Here is a 17,910-nt window from a genome sequence, read left to right as displayed (position 1 = left end):
CTCGCTAAATCTCGCGGTAGAATACGTGTTATCTGCAATGTAATTGGCCAAAACATCGCTGGCGAGAGCATGATAGCCAATCATAACAGTTCTTACAAGAGTGTGGGAGAGAACAAAAGCCAATCATAACAGTTCTTACAAAAGTACCCGTATCTGTTCTATTTTATCGAAACTTGCACATGTTCATCGTCGCTGCGCTTCAAAAATACGTTTCTCTTTCGTGTCGGCTTTTTTACTCAAAATGCCGAATACAATTGACAAGCGAGACGAAGCGAAGGTACGTGAAATCGATGCTGGTATAAAAAACAGAGAGAGGACTGACGAGCTTTTGTCTTTGGCCAAAAGGCTGAAGTCGTCATCGAAATGATGAAATGAAAATGAGAAGTGACTGTGAACTATAAATAATTGTATAAAGTGTACATAGACATTATCCCATCAACTTAGCATTCGTTTGATTTAATCCATTGAACATGTACAGTGGTGCTTGAAAGTTTGTGAACCCTTTAGAATTTTCTATATTTCTGCATAAATATGACCTAAAACATCATCAGATTTTCACACAAGTCCTAAAAGTAGATAAAGAGAACTCAGTTAAACAAATGAGACAAAAATATTATACTTGGTCATTTATTTCTTGAGGAAAATGATCCAATATTACATATCTTTGAGTGGCAAAAGTATGTGACCCTTTGCTTTCAGTATCTGGTGTGACCCCCTTGTGCAGCAATAACTGCAACTAAACCTTTCCAGTAACTGTTGATCAGTCCTGCACACCGGCTTGGAGGAATTTTAGCCCATTCCTCCGTACAGAACAGCTTCAACTCTGGGATGTTGGTGGGTTTCCTCACATGAACTGCTCGCTTCAGGTCCGTCCACAACATTTCCATTGGATTAAGGTCAGGACTTTGACTTGGCCATTCCAAAACATTAACTTTATTCTTCTTTAACCATTCTTTGGTAGAATGACTTGTGTGCTTAGGGTCGTTGTCTTGCTCCATGACCCACCTTCTCTTGAGATTCAGTTCATGGACAGATGTCCTGACGTTTTCCTTTAGAATTCGCTGGTATAAGTTAGAATTCATTGTTCCATCAATGATGGCAAGCCGTCCTGGCCCAGATGCAGCAAAACAGGCCCAAACCATGATACTACCACCACCATGTTTCACAGATGGGATAAGGTACTTATGCTGGAATGCAGTGTTTTCCTTTCTCCAAACATAATGCTTCTCATTTAAACCAAAAAATTCTGTTTTGGTCTCATCCATCCACAAAACATTTTTTCAATAGCCTGCTGGCTTGTCCATGTGACCTTTAGCAAACTGCAGACGAGCAACAATGTTCTTTTTGGAGAGCAGTGGCTTTCTCCTTGCAACCCTACCATGCACACTATTGTTGTTCAGTGTTCTCCTGATGGTGGACTCATGAATATTAACATTAGCCAATGTGAGAGAGGCCTTCAGTTGCTTAGAAGTTACCCTGGGGTCCTTTGTGACCTCACTGACTATTACACGCCTTGCTCTTGGAGTGATCTTTGTTGGTCGACCACTCCTGGGGAGGGTAACAATGGTCTTGAATTTCCTCCATTTGTACACAATCTGTCTGACTGTGGATTGGTGGAGTCCAAACTCTTTAGAGATGGTTTTGTAACCTTTTCCAGCCTGATGAGCATCAACAATGCTTTTTCTGAGGTCCTCAGAAATCTCCTTTGTTCGTGCCATGATACACTTCCACAAACATGTGTTGTGAAGATCAGACTTTGATAGATCCCTGTTCTTTAAATAAAACAAGGTGCCCACTCACACCTGATTGTCATCCCATTGATTGAAAACACCTGACTCTAATTTCACCTTCAAATGAACTGCTAATCCTAGAGGTTCACATACTTTTGCCGCTCACAGATATGTAATATTGGATCATTTTCCTCAATAAATAAATGACCAAGTATAATATTTTTGTCTCATTTGTTTAACTGGGTTCTCTTGATCTACTTTTAGGGCTTGTGTGAAAATCTGATGTTGTTTTAGGTCATATTTATGCAGAAATATAGAAAATTCTAAAGGGTTCACAAACTTTCAAGCACCACTGTATATGATGGTCAGTAAATCTGAATTAATGCTGACCGTTTTGAAAACTTAAATATTTCAAAAGACTTTGAAATCATATGCAACTAATGAGGACATAGGGTGACTGACCTTTTCTCCCTAAGAAATTTTATTTAATATATGAACATTTTGATAATTAATAAAACTTACGTTTAATGTGAATTTAGTTTGTCATTTTTGTTGATCATAAATTATAACCATACCCTTGAATGTAGAATGTGATTTTATTTTGAATTCAAACACTACTCCTATTGATTTGAAACATATTTTCATGTAAATATATAAAAAAGACAACAGATATATTTTTTTATCTACTACAGCTCAGATTGCAGGAAAAGTGGTTTGTAAGGCCTTATTTTTCAAAATTTTCCTGGGGCGGTATCCCTCCCAGACCCCTGGCTTCGGGCGCCATCTTGTTTTCTGCTTTTTTGGTGACCACCCACTCTCATCCCTGGTCACAGGGTTATAAAATATGTAACACGGTTCATAGCTTGATAACTTCTCAAAAAATCTAAGCCAGGGGGGAACCCCAAAAACTTTTATTTCTATACAAAATCATTTTTCTGTGAATTTCCGTCCGCCATTTTAAAAAATGTATTTGTTCTGTTGCTTGATGGAGCTGCCGCACAGATTTATGGGTAATAGTCAGCACTGACGATATGGCGATGTTGCTTTCAGCCGGATGCAGTTTGAAGGCATCTTGGAGACAGGAAACGAGAGTTTGAGCCGTTTTAAACAGTCCTTAATGCCTCAGGGTCTTGTTGGACTCCTCCTGAAGCAGCACTTTCCCCCGTTTCGAACGCACCCTTCAATCTTAAGCTAATAAGGAACAGTTTTTAAAAACTTTTTTTTTTAAACCAAGCAAAACATATAATTGTTGATGTGAATTTTTTCCGACATGTTTATTTAACATTGTAACAGCCACAGTGCTTTGCAGAGGTGACAGTAACGAAATATATTTACTTTTAGTAGACTTTTTGAGTATCTGTACTTTACTTGAGTATTTTTTTTTTTTTGGAAACTTATGATTTTAACTTCACTACATTTGAAAGGCAAATATCGTACTTTTCACTCCACTACATTTCTATCAAGGTCCTCGTTACTATGAAGCAGCTTTGAAAGTGGATGTTTTTTTCTTTTCTTTTCTAAAACGTGATTGGTTTTTTTCACAGGCAACACTGAGACAGCCAATCAGTAATCACTAGGGTCACGTCTCATCCATAGACTGGATAAAATCAAGTTTAGTGATTTCTCAGCAGCGTTATTTAACACGATCAGTTGATGGCAGAATGGAAGGAGGCGGTTCTTCTGGAGAATGCATACACACCCATGGCCCATGAACCCATGTTTCAGTCTTTTGAAAGGATTAAAGATTGGTTTTGTTTTAAATGTTTGCTTTGTTTGCCTAAAATGAACCACATCACGGCCTACAAAAACTTGCCATCCGACCTGCGGAAGCATATTGAGGTATATAAACGTTTTATTCCAAGAGGAAGCTTGTAATGAAGTTGTCTGTGCTTTTAGAGCTAGCGATAATGTTGCAATAGCTATGCGGTCTGGTTAGTCAAATGACTTTCTATGGATTTGCCCGCCAAGTTGCCATCGCCTTGTCCACAGCTAATGTTAACACATAGCTAGTTAACTTGGACACTGTTAGTTAGCATGTAAAAACAGAGTTACGCTAACATGAATAACGTTAACTTATCTGAAGTCCTTTCAGAAATATGTTTTTGCATAATCTTGCCAAATAAACAATGTAGAAATCTTTCTTTTCTCGTAGCGTTAGCTACCCAATATGATTTCGAGTTTGAAAAGAGTTTGCTAGCATGTCAGGTGGAGCTTCACTGACTAGCTAGCTTAACGTTAAACCACCATGATGCACAGCATGCGTTCATTTTGTGAATTCACATTTCTGTCTTTGGTAACGACGTTGTTGCAATAATACAACAGTGCGTTGACAGAAAATGTACTTAAGTATTTTTAAAAGCAAGTACTTCAGCACTTTAACTTAAGTAAAAATTTGACTGGACAACTTTCACTTGTACCGGAGTAACATTTAACCAGTGGGATCTGTACTTTGACTTAAGTAATGAAGTTGGGTACTTGGTCCACCTCTGGTGCTTTGTAAAGTCCCGCAGGAGAGTGTTCAGGACAGAGTTTACACTTTGTAGTTTCTCTATAAAATGACAAGTTGCGATTGATTTTATTTTTCAGAGAGTGTGAGAGGTGCTGGCGAGTGTGTGCGCATATAATATACTGTAATAAGTGTGTGTGTGGGGCGGCACGGTGGTGTAGTGGTTAGCGCTGTCGCCTCACAGCAGGAAGGTCCCGGGTTCGAGCCCCGTGGCCGGCGAGGGCCTTTCTGTGTGGAGTTTGCATGTTCTCCCCGTGTCCGCGTGGGTTTCCTCCGGGTGCTCCGGTTTCCCCCACAGTCCAAAGACATGCAGGTTAGGTTAACTGGTGACTCTAAATTGAGCGTAGGTGTGAATGTGAGTGTGAATGGTTGTCTGTGTCTATGTGTCAGCCCTGTGATGACCTGGCGACTTGTCCAGGGTGTACCCCGCCTTTCACCCGTAGTCAGCTGGGATAGGCTCCAGCTTGCCTGCGACCCTGTAGAAGGATAAAGCGGCTAGAGATAATGAGATGAGATGAGATGAGATGAGAAGTGTGTGTGTGACAGGTCAAAAAATTTCAACCTAGGTGATTTATTTTGACCTGGGTTAAAATTTTGGATTTTCCATCACTTCTTTTGTCTCTCTTTCTTCCATCATTTCCTCTGTCTATACCTACCTACCATTTCCTCTCGTCTGTCTGTCTGCCTACCTCTTCCTATCTACCTAATTAGCATTTTTTTTAAAAAATACCCTTTTTCATACTTAACCAGGATTCAATCTCAGAACCTTCTGATTCTGACCCAACACCTTAACCACTACACCAGCAATGATCGCAATTGAAGGAGTGATGCACATTTTGAATTTCTTCAGGAGTTCAGTCTTATGTTGTCATCAAGTAGCTTAAAACACAAAGTCAACCCTAACCCTAGATACAGCAAGTCTCCCTAATACAAGTATCAAATTATAAACTGGGTTAAAAATTCCACCTGGCCTACAATTCTGATCTGTAACATAAATATCATTGCTGAAACGTAGTCGAGAAAAGGAACTAACGTCTTCCTCGGATGTTCCAGAGAACCAGAGCTCATCAGCGTTTGCTAACTCGCAAATCGTTACAGGGATATTCTGGCTCTGACACGCCATCTAGTGGCTGTTGCTTTTAATCCTCCGGATGTATATAAAGTGCACAGGCGTGTGCGCGTGCGTGCACGATACCAATCACACTGCTGATGCGTCTGCACACATGACATCACCAGTCGGGTATAAACTAGACCTTAGTCTTACAGATTATAGCATCTGTATCTGCCTTCATGTCCTGTAGAGGTATGTTATATACATTATAAAACAATAACTTGTTAAATTGGGTGCAATAATACAGAGCAGCGACACAACTGTTGAAGTTACTGTTAGAGAAAATGAATCAACTATCCAGAACTCAACAGCACTGTGGTATTTAATTAATCTCTGAACTGGTTTTTCAAATCCTCATTTATTCTGATGATTTGATCCAGCAGATTAGGGGGTTGAAACGAAACCAGACATGGCTGATGGCTGATAAGGACACGGTGGTGATTTGAGCACACAGAGGCCGAGCGTAGAAGTGGGACTTGAACAATTCCCATTACAGGTCATGGTGATAATTACCTGATGCCTGCAGCCAGACTCATCCCTTCATCAAAAGCATGAATCATTACTGATATTGATTCAAACGGAGATTATTGACATGATGACTGCAAAGTCAGGAAGGGGGGGGAAAAAATGAACGGAAGGGAAAATATTTCCAGATAATTTTCAGTGACTTCGCCACATAGTTATTTGCAGTCTAAATAATAATGGGATGTCTTCCTTCATTTTAGTGCAATGGTGAGAAAATGAGTGTGGCAGCGGAGGCTAAATTGCCCCTGTCTAATCTGCATAGATTGCTGGGCTGGAATAAAGTCAGACAGGATTTGATTTCTAATTTCTTCACTTGCTGCTCATAAAAGGCTATAATTCACATCCTTTTGTAAATGAACTGAGCTTGATTGAATGCTTTTTGGATGAACAATATCATGCCGTTGCTTTGCTGCGATCCATTGATCGGGGTTTTTATTATTGTGCGTGGAATGTGCTACAATTCATTAAGGCTAGAATTCAGTCTGAAACTCTGCTCGAGCTATGCGCTAGATAAATACTGACTTTTTAGATATTCAAAAAAAAAAAAGACATCCTCGACTTTTCTAATTGAGCGCTGAGCTTGCCTGAGATTTCGAGAATACTGCTTTATTATTTCTCAGAGATAAATATGGTGGAGAATTTATTTAGCCTTTTTATTCGTCTCTTTGAGATTAAGAGAAAACGCATTCCACTCTCTGCACATCCATCTCGTCTCACTCGTTCAGCCTGATGGAGATTTCAGCTCTGTGTGATTGGTTAGTCAGAGGCTTTTTAAAGAGCCGGGTTAATATTTGAGAATGTCATTAGCCTCTTCATAATTAAATGATGGCCGTGGTGATCTTAAGCTGACGAACATACGAGTGTCTTCTAGAATGCAAAGTTAATTAGAAATTCAACAAGACCAGACATCTTGTATGAAGCAGAAGATCTCTGATGGACAGTGGGGTAAAGTAAACCGCAAATATTTGAAGTGCAAGTAGTAATATGACCTCTTTAATGGTAAGACTGTGAAAATTGTTTAAATAAATCTTTAGCGTGAGCGAGGACAATTAATCCACCTTTATATATGTCCAAGTAGATGTACTTGATTAAGGGACTGGGAGCTTAGCAGTCATGGTCTCAGTCGTCACCAGGTGGGTAGAAGTTCAAACTGAAATGTCACACTTGTTGCAACTTAGTTGAAAGCACACAACTGTATTGAAAGTCTTTATAACATTACAGTTTCAGGGATAGCCCTGTGATGACCTGGCGACTTGTCCAGGGTGTACCCCGCCTTTCGCCCGTAGTCAGCTGGGATAGGCTCCAGCTTGCCTGCGACCCTGTAGAAGGATAAAGCGGCTTGAGATAATGAGATGAGATGAGTTTCAGGGACAGCTGCACCAAAAGTGTTGGCTGTCGCAAGTTTACAGTGAATATAAAAAGTGTACACACCCCGTTAAGATGATTAGGTTTTTCTGATGTCAAAAAATGAGATCACAATAAATAATTTCAAAACTTTTCCCACCTTTAATGTGACCTATAACCTGTACTGTACAATTGAAAAACCAAACATCTGTTAGAGGGGAAAAAAGATTTTAAAAAAATAAATAAATAAAGTACAATAAGCTGGGGCGGCACGGTGGTGTAGTGGTTAGCGCTGTCGCCTCACAGCAAGAAGGTCCGGGTTCGAGCCCCGTGGCCGGTGAGGGCCTTTCTGTGCGGAGTTTGGATGTTCTCCCCGTGTCCGCGTGGGTTTCCTCCGGGTGCTCCGGTTTCCCCCACAGTCCAAAGACATGCAGGTTAGGTTAACTGGTGACTCTAAATTGAGCGTAGGTGTGAATGTGAGTGTGAATGGTTGTCTGTGTCTATGTGTCAGCCCTGTGATGACCTGGCGACTTGTCCAGGGTGTACCCCGCCTTTCGCCCGTAGTCAGCTGGGATAGGCTCCAGCTTGCTTGCGACCCTGTAGAACAGGATAAAGTGGCTACAGATAATGAGATGAGATGAGACAATTAGCTGGTTGCACAAGTGTGCACACCCTTAAACTAATACTTTGTTGAAACGCCTTTTGATTTAATTACAGTATTCAGTCTTTTTGGGTTCACACCTGCCATCATTGAAAATGACTCTGATTCACCCCAAATAAAGTTCAGACATTTACTCAGTTGCCTCCTCCAGCAAAAGCCAGCGTTCACAGAGAGCTTACAAAGCATCAAAGGGATCTCATTGTTGAAAGGTATCAGTCAGGAGAAGGGGACAAAAACATTTCCACGGCATTAGATATACCATGGAGCACAGTGAAGACAGTCATCAAGAAGTGGAGAAAATATGGGACATTACCGAGAACTGGACGTCCCTCCAAAATTGATGAAAAGATGAGATGAAAACTGGTCAGGGAGTCTGCCGAGAGGCCGACAGCAACACTGAAGGAGCTGCAGGGATTTCTAGCAAGTACTGGTTGTGTACTACATGTGACTGCAATCTCCCGTATTCTCCATATGTCTGGACTATGGGGTAGGGTCACAAGACAGAAGTCTTTTCTTCCAAAGAAAAACATCCAGGCCTGGCTAAATTTTGCAAAAAAAAAAAAACTCAACTCTTCCAAAAGCATGTGGGAAAATGTGTTACGGTCTGATGAAACCAAGGTTGAACTTTTTGGCCACAATTCCAAAAGGTATGTTTGGTGCAAAAACAACACTGCACATCACCAAAAGAACACCGTAGCCACGGTGAAGCATGGTGGTGGCAGCATCATGTTTTGGGGTTGTTTTTCTTCAGCTGGAACAGGGGCTTTAGTCAAGGTGGAGGCAGTGGTGTAATGGAGATTTTTAAAGTGGGGGGTACGCGATTCATGACGTCATCGATTTGATATGTCAGAAGCGGTAACCTTTGTTTGGTCGCCTATGTTTGGTATGAATGATTTGTATAAATGTTACGTTCTTTTAACAACACGAGGGCACAAGAAGACACTTTTTTTCAGACATTTTTATGTGTGCAATTTTCATTCGTGTTTGTCAGTACAGCCCAACTGTTATGGCGAAAAGCCGCGGTTTATTTTGTCTCCAATAAATATGCCGAAATGGCTAAAGAGGAACAAATTCGCCTTCTCCTTCCGAATGCATCGTCGTAGACAGCACCACTCTGCTGCTGGAACTCAACATAAACCTTGCATAGGTTTAACATGGACTATCAGGCGTGAAGCCAAAATCTTGGAAATTATGATACACAAACACCTTTGTTCATGTTCGATTCATGTTCATTTGAGCCGAGCTGCATTCGGAATTCGATATTTTTACTAGCCTACTTACTGCCGTGGCAACAGCTACAGCATGTGTCCAGAAGTTCAAAAAAAGTCACGTCACTCACATCGCATACAAACCAGTATGTGTTAGCATTAGCTGCAGTGAAAGGAACTTCAGTGTGAGTGTGACTGGTTATGATTGGTGATGGTGGCTCACTCAAGGTCGCTGGATTTGGTGTCGCCGGTGTCGGAATGCTTTTTCTGAAATAAAAATCGATGTTTTTCTTCTGAGTCTTTCCTGTCGAGTCATTTTCCCCTTGATCTGCCATTCTGTCAGCTCTCTAGTTAGTTGAAGCAACATTAAAATGGCGGAGTCAACCGTTTACATAATTCTAATATCTCGGCTGCGTTTAGAATGCATTCTACTTTGCGTCGCTACGTTTTACGTAACGTTCGATTGGGGGGGCATTGATGATGAGCACAAAGGCACGTGTCACTTACTGTAGAGCATATAAACTCAGGCCATTGAATGACAGTTTTTTTTTTTTTTTTTAATCTCACCTCGGGAGAAGTGGGTGGACGGCGTACCCCCGTGTACCACGCCCACTACACCCCTGGGTGGAGGGAATTATGAACAGTTCGAAATACCAGTCAATTTTGGCCCAAAACCTTCAGGTGTCTGCTAGAAAGCTGAAGATGAAGAGGAATTTCATCTTTCAGCATGACAATGACCCCAAAAAAGTTTTGGAACGGCCCAACCAGAGCCCAGACCTAAATCCAATGGAAAATCTGTGGGGTGGCCTGAAGAGGGCTGTGCACAAGAGACGCCCTCACAATCTGACAAATTTGGAGCGCTTTTGCAAAGAAGAGTGGGCAAATATCGCCAAGTCTAGATGTGGCAGGCTGATGGGCTCCGACCCCAAAAAACTGAATGCTGTAATTAAATCAAAAGGTGCTTCAAGAAAGTATTAGTTTAAGGGTGTGCAACCAGCTTATTGTACGTTTTTTTTTATTTTTTATGTTTTTCAATTGAATTGTACAGGTTATACGTCACATTAAAGGTGGGAAAAGTTTTGAAATTATTTATCATGGTCTTTTTTTTTTTTACATCAGAAAAACCTATCCAAGTTCTCAGTTCTTTTTCTACTTTGTGGTGTCTTTGCCGTATCAGGGCTCAACATTAACTTAATTATAGATTATTAGACTTCATTTGAAATTGGCGAAATTGTGATCAAATACCTCAATAAAATAAATTTTATTGAGGTATTTGATCACAATTTTGCCAATTTCAATGAAGTCTAATAATCTATAATTAGATATTACGATGTGGTTAGTTTTATATACTCACCTGCTGTACTCGGCTTCCCTGGAATTTTGTAAACAATAACACGGCCAGATCACTGAGGGGAGTGAACTTGTTTTGTTGAAACTGTATTGATGTAACTCTGGAATAATTACTATAAAAATTGTGATTTTCAACAAATCCTCAACTCGCCCTGTCAGACAGGTAGAAGTGGATTTGATTTGTCCGGACCAAACATTTTGTTGTCCTGGACAGTCGGACTACCCTTAATGTCAAGTCCTGTGTATCTGATGCATTTCCTGATGCATAAATAGATGATGGTGGAAGTTTTAAGAGGAGAAATGGAACCACAAATAAATTGCTTCAGAATTGCGGCTTTCAGATGAAAAATTAAAGCAGGTCTGTTGACAGAAAAAGAAAGTGGAGGTTTAACAGTGGAGTTTGTTCGCACATCACAGTCATGAATTGCTGCAGGTGAAATGCTAATATACGAATGTTTTTTGTTTTGAAAAATCTTAAAACGGCATATTAATTAATATACTGGTGTTAATCATTTATTGAAGGAAGAGAAAAGGGTTTTCTTTTTAACCCCCCCCCCCCCCCCCCCCCCCCAAACATCCAGCGCCATTTAATGAACAGAGATGTACAGTGCTGCTTTATACTTAACTGTATACTGTAGGTCTGAATAGGCAATTAATTGAGCGGGTCACATCGTTTGTGAAGGCGCGCAAGAACTGCCACCAAGCTGTGGTTTTCAAAGCACTGAGCTCAGGAGGGAAAAGCATCGAGGAACAATCAGAAAGACGATGCTGTGAGCGCAAAGCTTTAAAAGATACAGAAGCCCTCGGTCAGTCATTCGTGCCTCGGCTTTGGAAATGCAAATGTGCTGCAGGATCCTTGTCGCATGTTTCATAAAACTCTTGGACTTTGTTTTTTCTTCCATTTTATTTAGACATGATATAATGGTGTAAATCTTTTGCACTGAATGCCTAGTAATAAGGGATTAGAACAGCTTATTTAGCATCAGAGAAGCGGAGAAGAGTCCAAGTCAACAAGGCTAGTAACTACAAGTTCGCTAGGACCAGCTGACAGAATAAACTGTATATAAACTATACGCTTCTTGAACATGGTCGAGTGAAGGTAAGGAATTAATTAAGGGAGCAAGGGCTAACGAGGGAATTTGAGAAGCACAGCACTGACACGCGGAGACTTCCTGGCAAACATTACTCGCCTCCACGGACCGCAGAAGAAACTTCTACCTCAAACATGTGCGAGTCAGCTTCGGGAAAGTCTTGGCCATGTGTGAAAGAGCATTGTAAAGGCATGAGGCAGTGTAAAGGAAGTGGACGGAAAGAGAATGGAGTCATGGAGAGTTGTTGAACTGGCATCAAGCGATCATTTGCCGTTGTTCCAAAGCATAATTTATGGACTAAACCTTTTTAAAAGATCGGTCGTGTCCCAAGTAGGCAGCTGTCATTTGCCCTGTTCATGGTTCCTACATGATGGCTCCAAATAATCAATGACTTACCACTTCATCAGAAGTGAGCTGAGGTCTGAACCAAATTTCACCCAGACACTTTTTCATCCATAACCATTTCCCTGATCGGGGTTTAGATGGATCCAGAGCCTATCCTGGAAACTCTGGCCTGGTGAGGCAGGAATACATCCTACATGGGGCAGTAGGCCAATCACAGTCCATCACTCACCCAAACACTAGAGCATTTTAGTCACCAGTCATCCTACCGGTATGATTTTGGAAAGTGGAAGGAAACTCACACGGACTCCATGAGAACAGGGAGGAGCTGAGGATCGAACCCTGGACCTGAGAGTCGCTATGCCACCTTAAATCCAAAATTATTAATAATATATATGCTTGTTATTAGTGAGCATAAATCAGCCATCAACACCATTAGACCAGGCGTTCCTCAGGGCTCAATCCTTGGCCCGTTTTCGTTCTTTTAATTACATGTTATAAGGGCCTTCGTTTTTATTGTTCTCCCAGTGACCATCAACGCTCTGTCCATTACATCATGTGTGTTTGCCATCGGCAAGAATTCTAACCGAGAACAAAAAAAAAAAAGTTTGAATTCTGTTTTTATAAATTGCAAAAGTAAAACCATTACACTGGAATAGTAACAGTCTTAGGATGGGACAAAAATAAGAGAAAATCTTCCGAAAGAAATGTATCTATCTTTCCAACACTGAAATATTTTCTGAAGGATTTCTGGTATCCATACTGCATTATCACCACAGTGTGACACAAAACAGACTTTCTGACAAAGTAGTGCCATCTCTTAAAGGAAAACCCAAGACAGATTTAGAGCTTCATTTATGAATAACCTTTGACGTAAGAATTCATAAGAAGAAAGCGTGCTACAAAATGTGTATAAATTTGCATTTGTCTTCTCACACACACGTAACTGATGCAATAAGCAGAATTGTTTTACTTGCATGGCAGATTGTTAACAGAATGCTTGTGTGCGTATTTATGCAGCTGAGCAGTGTAATCGAGGAGGACAAGAAGAACAGGAAGCTGCTGGAGCATGAGAGGAAAAGGCGCGCACATCTGGAGCTGTTGCTGGGCTTGAGGGTCAACCGGAGCATGGTCCCTCTCCTTTCTGTTCCAGCTCTCGAGCCCTCAGACCTGGAGCATGACCAGATCAAGTTGGTTTAAGAGCGGTTCTTGGCACAGCTCAGAGGAACACGTGAGAAGAGCCTAAAGTCTGCATTACAATGGTGTCAAGAATCTCTTCAGCTACCAACCACATTACCAAGAACCTACAGCTCTCTCACAGAGAGGTCATATTCATGGCAGACACTGCAAACAACCAGTTAAGATTTTCCCACGGCCCACTGGCAAACACGCAAGGGTCGCACACACTTACTTTCCACTAATGTCTTTGAACAAAAGCTCATTGTTGCTTAAAAGTTGGTTGGAAATGTGTAGACACAGAAATACAAATGGGTAGCTCGTAACTGCAAACATCACAATCCTGAGGTGAACACATTCAGTTTAACGGGAAAGATGAACTTTCAATTATGTCATTTTCAACATTTCCATCTTCAAGCTACAAAGAGGAAGAAAAACATGGACGCCTCCGTGAAGGATCGTCTTTTGAGCATTCTATCCAAACACCAAGAGCTAGCCAACGAATATTAATTACCATCTCAACACAAACCTCTACGTCCAGTCTTAAAGATTAAACCAAATAATGTGTTGATGTTTATCAATCTAAAGCAAATACGACCAGAATCTCATTTAAAAGTTAGCGTGTTGATTTGATTTATTTATTGTTGTCATGAGGCCATGTGCTAAACTCAGGGTTGAGAACATCAAGTTTCTGAGTAGGAATTTTAAGGTGATGGGGCATTTTTGTTCCGAGATTTAATTGGATGCTTTGTGGGCGGAGCCTCTGAGCCAGAGCTCGACACTCATACTACCGAGTGACAATTTCAGAAACGGTGCCAAATGGTATTTAAATTTTATGCAAATTAGATGTGACTCATTAAGGCAATTGGCGTAAATGATTCCTCAGACCAATACCATGCTGTTCGTGATCTGATACAACTTTGGTTCTTACCTTCAGTTAATTCCCATTTAGAGTTTGAAGCACAAAAATGGAAGGAAAACCATGGTTTCAGTTTATCCCGTCATTTACAGCCTCTCATTAAATATGTAAAGAGATGGTATGGAAAAGTAAAGCTTGGAAGGAAGCAGCAGAGCTCGTTCGTGAGTCTGGTGAGGGCTTTCACATCGACTTGACTGATCAGGGAGTTATTTAATTTGTGTTTAACTACTTATCATTAGAAGGTTATACAGTACCAGTCAAAAGTTTGTACACCCCTACTAATTTATAGGTTGTTCTGTATTTTGACTGTTTTCTACACTGTAGAATAAGAGTGCTCTGAGAGCACAATATCCCCCGCTGGCAACTCTGCCATATCTCTGGTAAAATGCGACTGAATTGAACAAAATTACAATATGTGTATTACCGATGTATAACAAAGAATCCTGCCAAGTTTCATGAAATCCCTCCAAAAATTGTGAGAGGAGTTGATGTCAGAAGGTGAGTACCCTTCCCGGGACGGACGGACAGATATCGCCACGACATAATCCCCCTTCAGGCCTTTTGTTCAGCGGGGGATAAAAACTTTTTGCCAAATTACATGAAATTCCTCCAAAAATTTTGAGGGAAGTTGATTTCAGAAAGCAAGTGCACCTTGATGAAATTGCCAAAGTACAAGTTTGTTAATAATCAAGGGCATAACTCTGGGAAAATTTGCCCAAATTAAATTAAATTTCAGTCTGCGTATAACTGTCATATAACAAAGCCTTTTGCCAAGTTTGGTGAAATTCCTCCACAAACTGTGAGAGGAGTTGATTTCAGAAGAACGTACACCCTCATGGAATTGTCAAAGTACAAGTGATTTAATCAAGGGTCAAAACTCTGGGAAAATGCGGGGTGTCGTGGCTCAGGTGGATAAGGCGCCATACCATAAATCCGGGGACCCGGGTTCGATTGCGGCCCAAGGTCATTTCCCAATCCCTCCCCGTCTCTCTCTCCCGCTCATTTCCTGTCTCTATACTGTCCTATCCAATAAAGGTGCAAAAAGCCCAAAAAATATCTTTAAAAAAAAAAAACTCTGGGAAAATGTTCACAAACGAAATTAAATCACAATCTGCGTATTACCTTCATATACCGTAACAAGGCCTTTTGCCAAGCTTCGAGAAATTCGTGTAAAAATTGAGAGGAGTTGATGTCAGAAGACAAACACACCTTCATGAAATTGTGAAAGTATAAGCTTGTTAATCAAGGGCCACAACTCTGGTAAAATGTGACCGAATTAAATGAAATAATGTGTACTACAGACACATAACAAGGCCTTTTACCAAGTTTGGAGAAATTCCTCCACAGATTGTGAGAGGAGTTGATTTCAGAAGGAAAACACACCTCCATGAAATTGTCAAAGTATAATTTTGTTAATCAAGGGCTGTAACTGGCAAAATGTGACCGAATTGAACGAAATTACAATCTGTGTATTCCCGACATATAACAAAGAATCCTGACAAGTTTTGTGAAATTCCTCCAAAAATTGTGAGAGGAGTTGATTTGAGAAGGTGAGCACCCTTCCCGGGACGAATTGACGGACATTGCCACGACATGATCTCCCTTCGGGCCTTTTGGCCAGCGGGAAATTAAACTGAAGACGTCAAAACTATGAAATAACATCTGGAACATATATGGAATTATGTGGTAAACGATACAAGTGTGGGGAAAAAAAACCCCCAAACATTCAAGTCTTCAAAGTATCCGGTGTTCACCTTGATGGTGCTTTGTACACTACTGGCATTATCTTGACCAGCTTCATGAGGTCACCTGGAAAGCTTTTGAATTACCAGGTGTGTCTCGTCAAAGGGTAATTAGTGGACAAGTTTCTTGCTTTCTTAATGGGTTTGCAATCAAATAGTAAATTACAAGCATACAAATAATAAAATAGCCCTATTCCCTATTCCACAACTGTAGTAATCCATATTATGTGAAGAACCGAACAAATAAGTAAAGAGAAACGACATCCATCATTACTTTAAGACCTGAAGCGACAATTAATAAAAACAAATGAAAAAACAAACAAACATTGAATTCAAAGGTGTGAACAAACTTTTGACTGGTACTGGTGTGTGTGTGTAAGTAAATTTATCTTAAAATATGGTCTGATCTTGATCCAAGTTACAAAAATGAACAAACGCAATCTGTTTTTACTAACAACACACGAAGTATTGCTTTGTTCCTGTCCATAATGAATACATCACTCAGTGTAAGTGAGAAAACCTATTCCAAAGGGTTCACTTACTTTTTCTTGCCACTGTAAGGTGACCGTTGTATTGAAGCAAATCCTTTACCCCAGAACCCGGTCTCATCCTACATCAAAGTCTGCTTCTGCTCCTGAAGTGCCACAGAACAGCACAGGTCAGTGTTTAAACTGCTTGGAAGTCTATGGAGATGTTCCATCACCGTGTGTTTTATCACCAGGAAGCAGTAAATCTCCTGTTCTGGTCAGTTCTGTGCTCTCAGCTTCACACCACCTGCACAGTCTCTCTCACTCCCTCACACTAAATAAATAAATTAATAAATAATGGAAGTCCGGACAGAATATATACACAACTTTAAAAAAAAAAAAAAAAAAGTCCTTGAACCATCACATTGTCATTGATTTATAATGACATGCTGAGCTCATGCAGACGTGCCGTGTTGTCCCCCACCCCAGCTCGGAAATCCAGAGCAGAGAAGCATTTTTAATTCATGAGTTAGCGGTCAGTAAGGTGTGTTTTCCACCCCTGTTTGGGTGTGTGTGTGAGAGTAGTAAGGGGCCCAGGGCTGTATATTTTATGCTGAAAATGAGCTCTCATCTGTGCGCAGTGATTGTGCTCATAAATAAGTGAGGGGATGAATCACCTGCTGTCTGGGCCGTGCATGTTGATAATGCATTGTTATTGTGGGTCCATTTGTACAGTGCTGCCAGTCGCTCTGCATTTCCCGACTTCACTTCACACGCTCGCTCGTCTTGGAGAGAATCCCTCTAATCAAACATGTTGACTTCAGTCAATATGATCATTTTTCTCACACTGACTTTTTTTTTTTAAGTTTACCAAGAGAGTTTTTCATGTAAAAATATGGACAGCGAGGTACAGAACATGTGATCCTAGGGCTGAGTGATGCGATGGTATAATATTGATATTGTGATAAATTATGTCACAAAAGGCTTTTCTGAGATATCATGACATTTATTATTACCATACATACTGTTTGAAAGCAGCTGATTTGATCGTAAATTTGAGATGCATCATCTTTACATTAAAAAGCAGCAGCTTCAAAGTGGTTTCTTTTTCTTTCGCAACACTACTGTATTACTGCAAAATTACCAAACCTAAATATAACCATACACGTCATTTATGTACAATAGAAAGGTCTTTGAGAATCACCGTGACATGAGCTTTAACACAGACTTTCTGGGATGCTAGGAATACTAAATATAGACATATGGGCGAGGTTAGGAATACTGTCGACAGTTTAAATGGTCAAATGCAATAACTGTCAGTCAAGTCCGACAGCCACCATTCTGGAATATAATGATGATGATGATCTCATCTCGTTATCTGTAGCCGCTTTATCGTGTTCTACAGGGTCGCAGGCAAGCTGGAGCCTATCCCAGCTGACTACGGGCGAAAGGCGGGGTACACCCTGGACAAGTCGCCAGGTCATCACAGGGCTGACACATAGACACAGACAACCATTCACACTCACATTCACACCTACGGTCAATTTAGAGTCACCAGTTAACCTAACCTGCATGTCTTTGGACTGTGGGGGAAACCGGAGCACCCGGAGGAAACCCACGCGGACACGGGGAGAACATGCAAACTCCGCACAGAAAGGCCCTCGCCGGCCACGGGGCTCGAACCCGGACCTTCTTGCTGTGAGGCGACAGCGCTAACCACTACACCACCGTGCTGCCC

The 17,910-nt window shown here is 40.9% G+C and overlaps 1 protein-coding gene across 4 annotated transcripts in view; it reads left to right on the top strand.

Moving 5' to 3' along the window:
* Positions 1–17,176, top strand: part of LOC132867049 (early endosome antigen 1-like) — a 270,591-nt gene extending 253,415 nt beyond the window's left edge. For all 4 annotated transcript variants that reach the window (XM_060899754.1, XM_060899756.1, XM_060899753.1 and 1 more), the window contains one exon: positions 12,889–17,176. In XM_060899754.1, coding sequence (XP_060755737.1) covers positions 12,889–13,068 — 180 coding nt within the window. In that variant the 3' untranslated portion in view covers positions 13,069–17,176. The remainder of the gene's footprint in view (positions 1–12,888) is intronic.
* The last annotated feature ends 734 nt before the right edge of the window (positions 17,177–17,910 follow it).

This window comes from Neoarius graeffei, chromosome 19 (genome assembly GCF_027579695.1).
Source record: "Neoarius graeffei isolate fNeoGra1 chromosome 19, fNeoGra1.pri, whole genome shotgun sequence".
NCBI classification, from domain to species: domain Eukaryota; kingdom Metazoa; phylum Chordata; class Actinopteri; order Siluriformes; family Ariidae; genus Neoarius; species Neoarius graeffei.
Note: the sequence above shows the minus strand (reverse complement) of the source record. Positions and strands in the feature narration are given on the sequence as shown.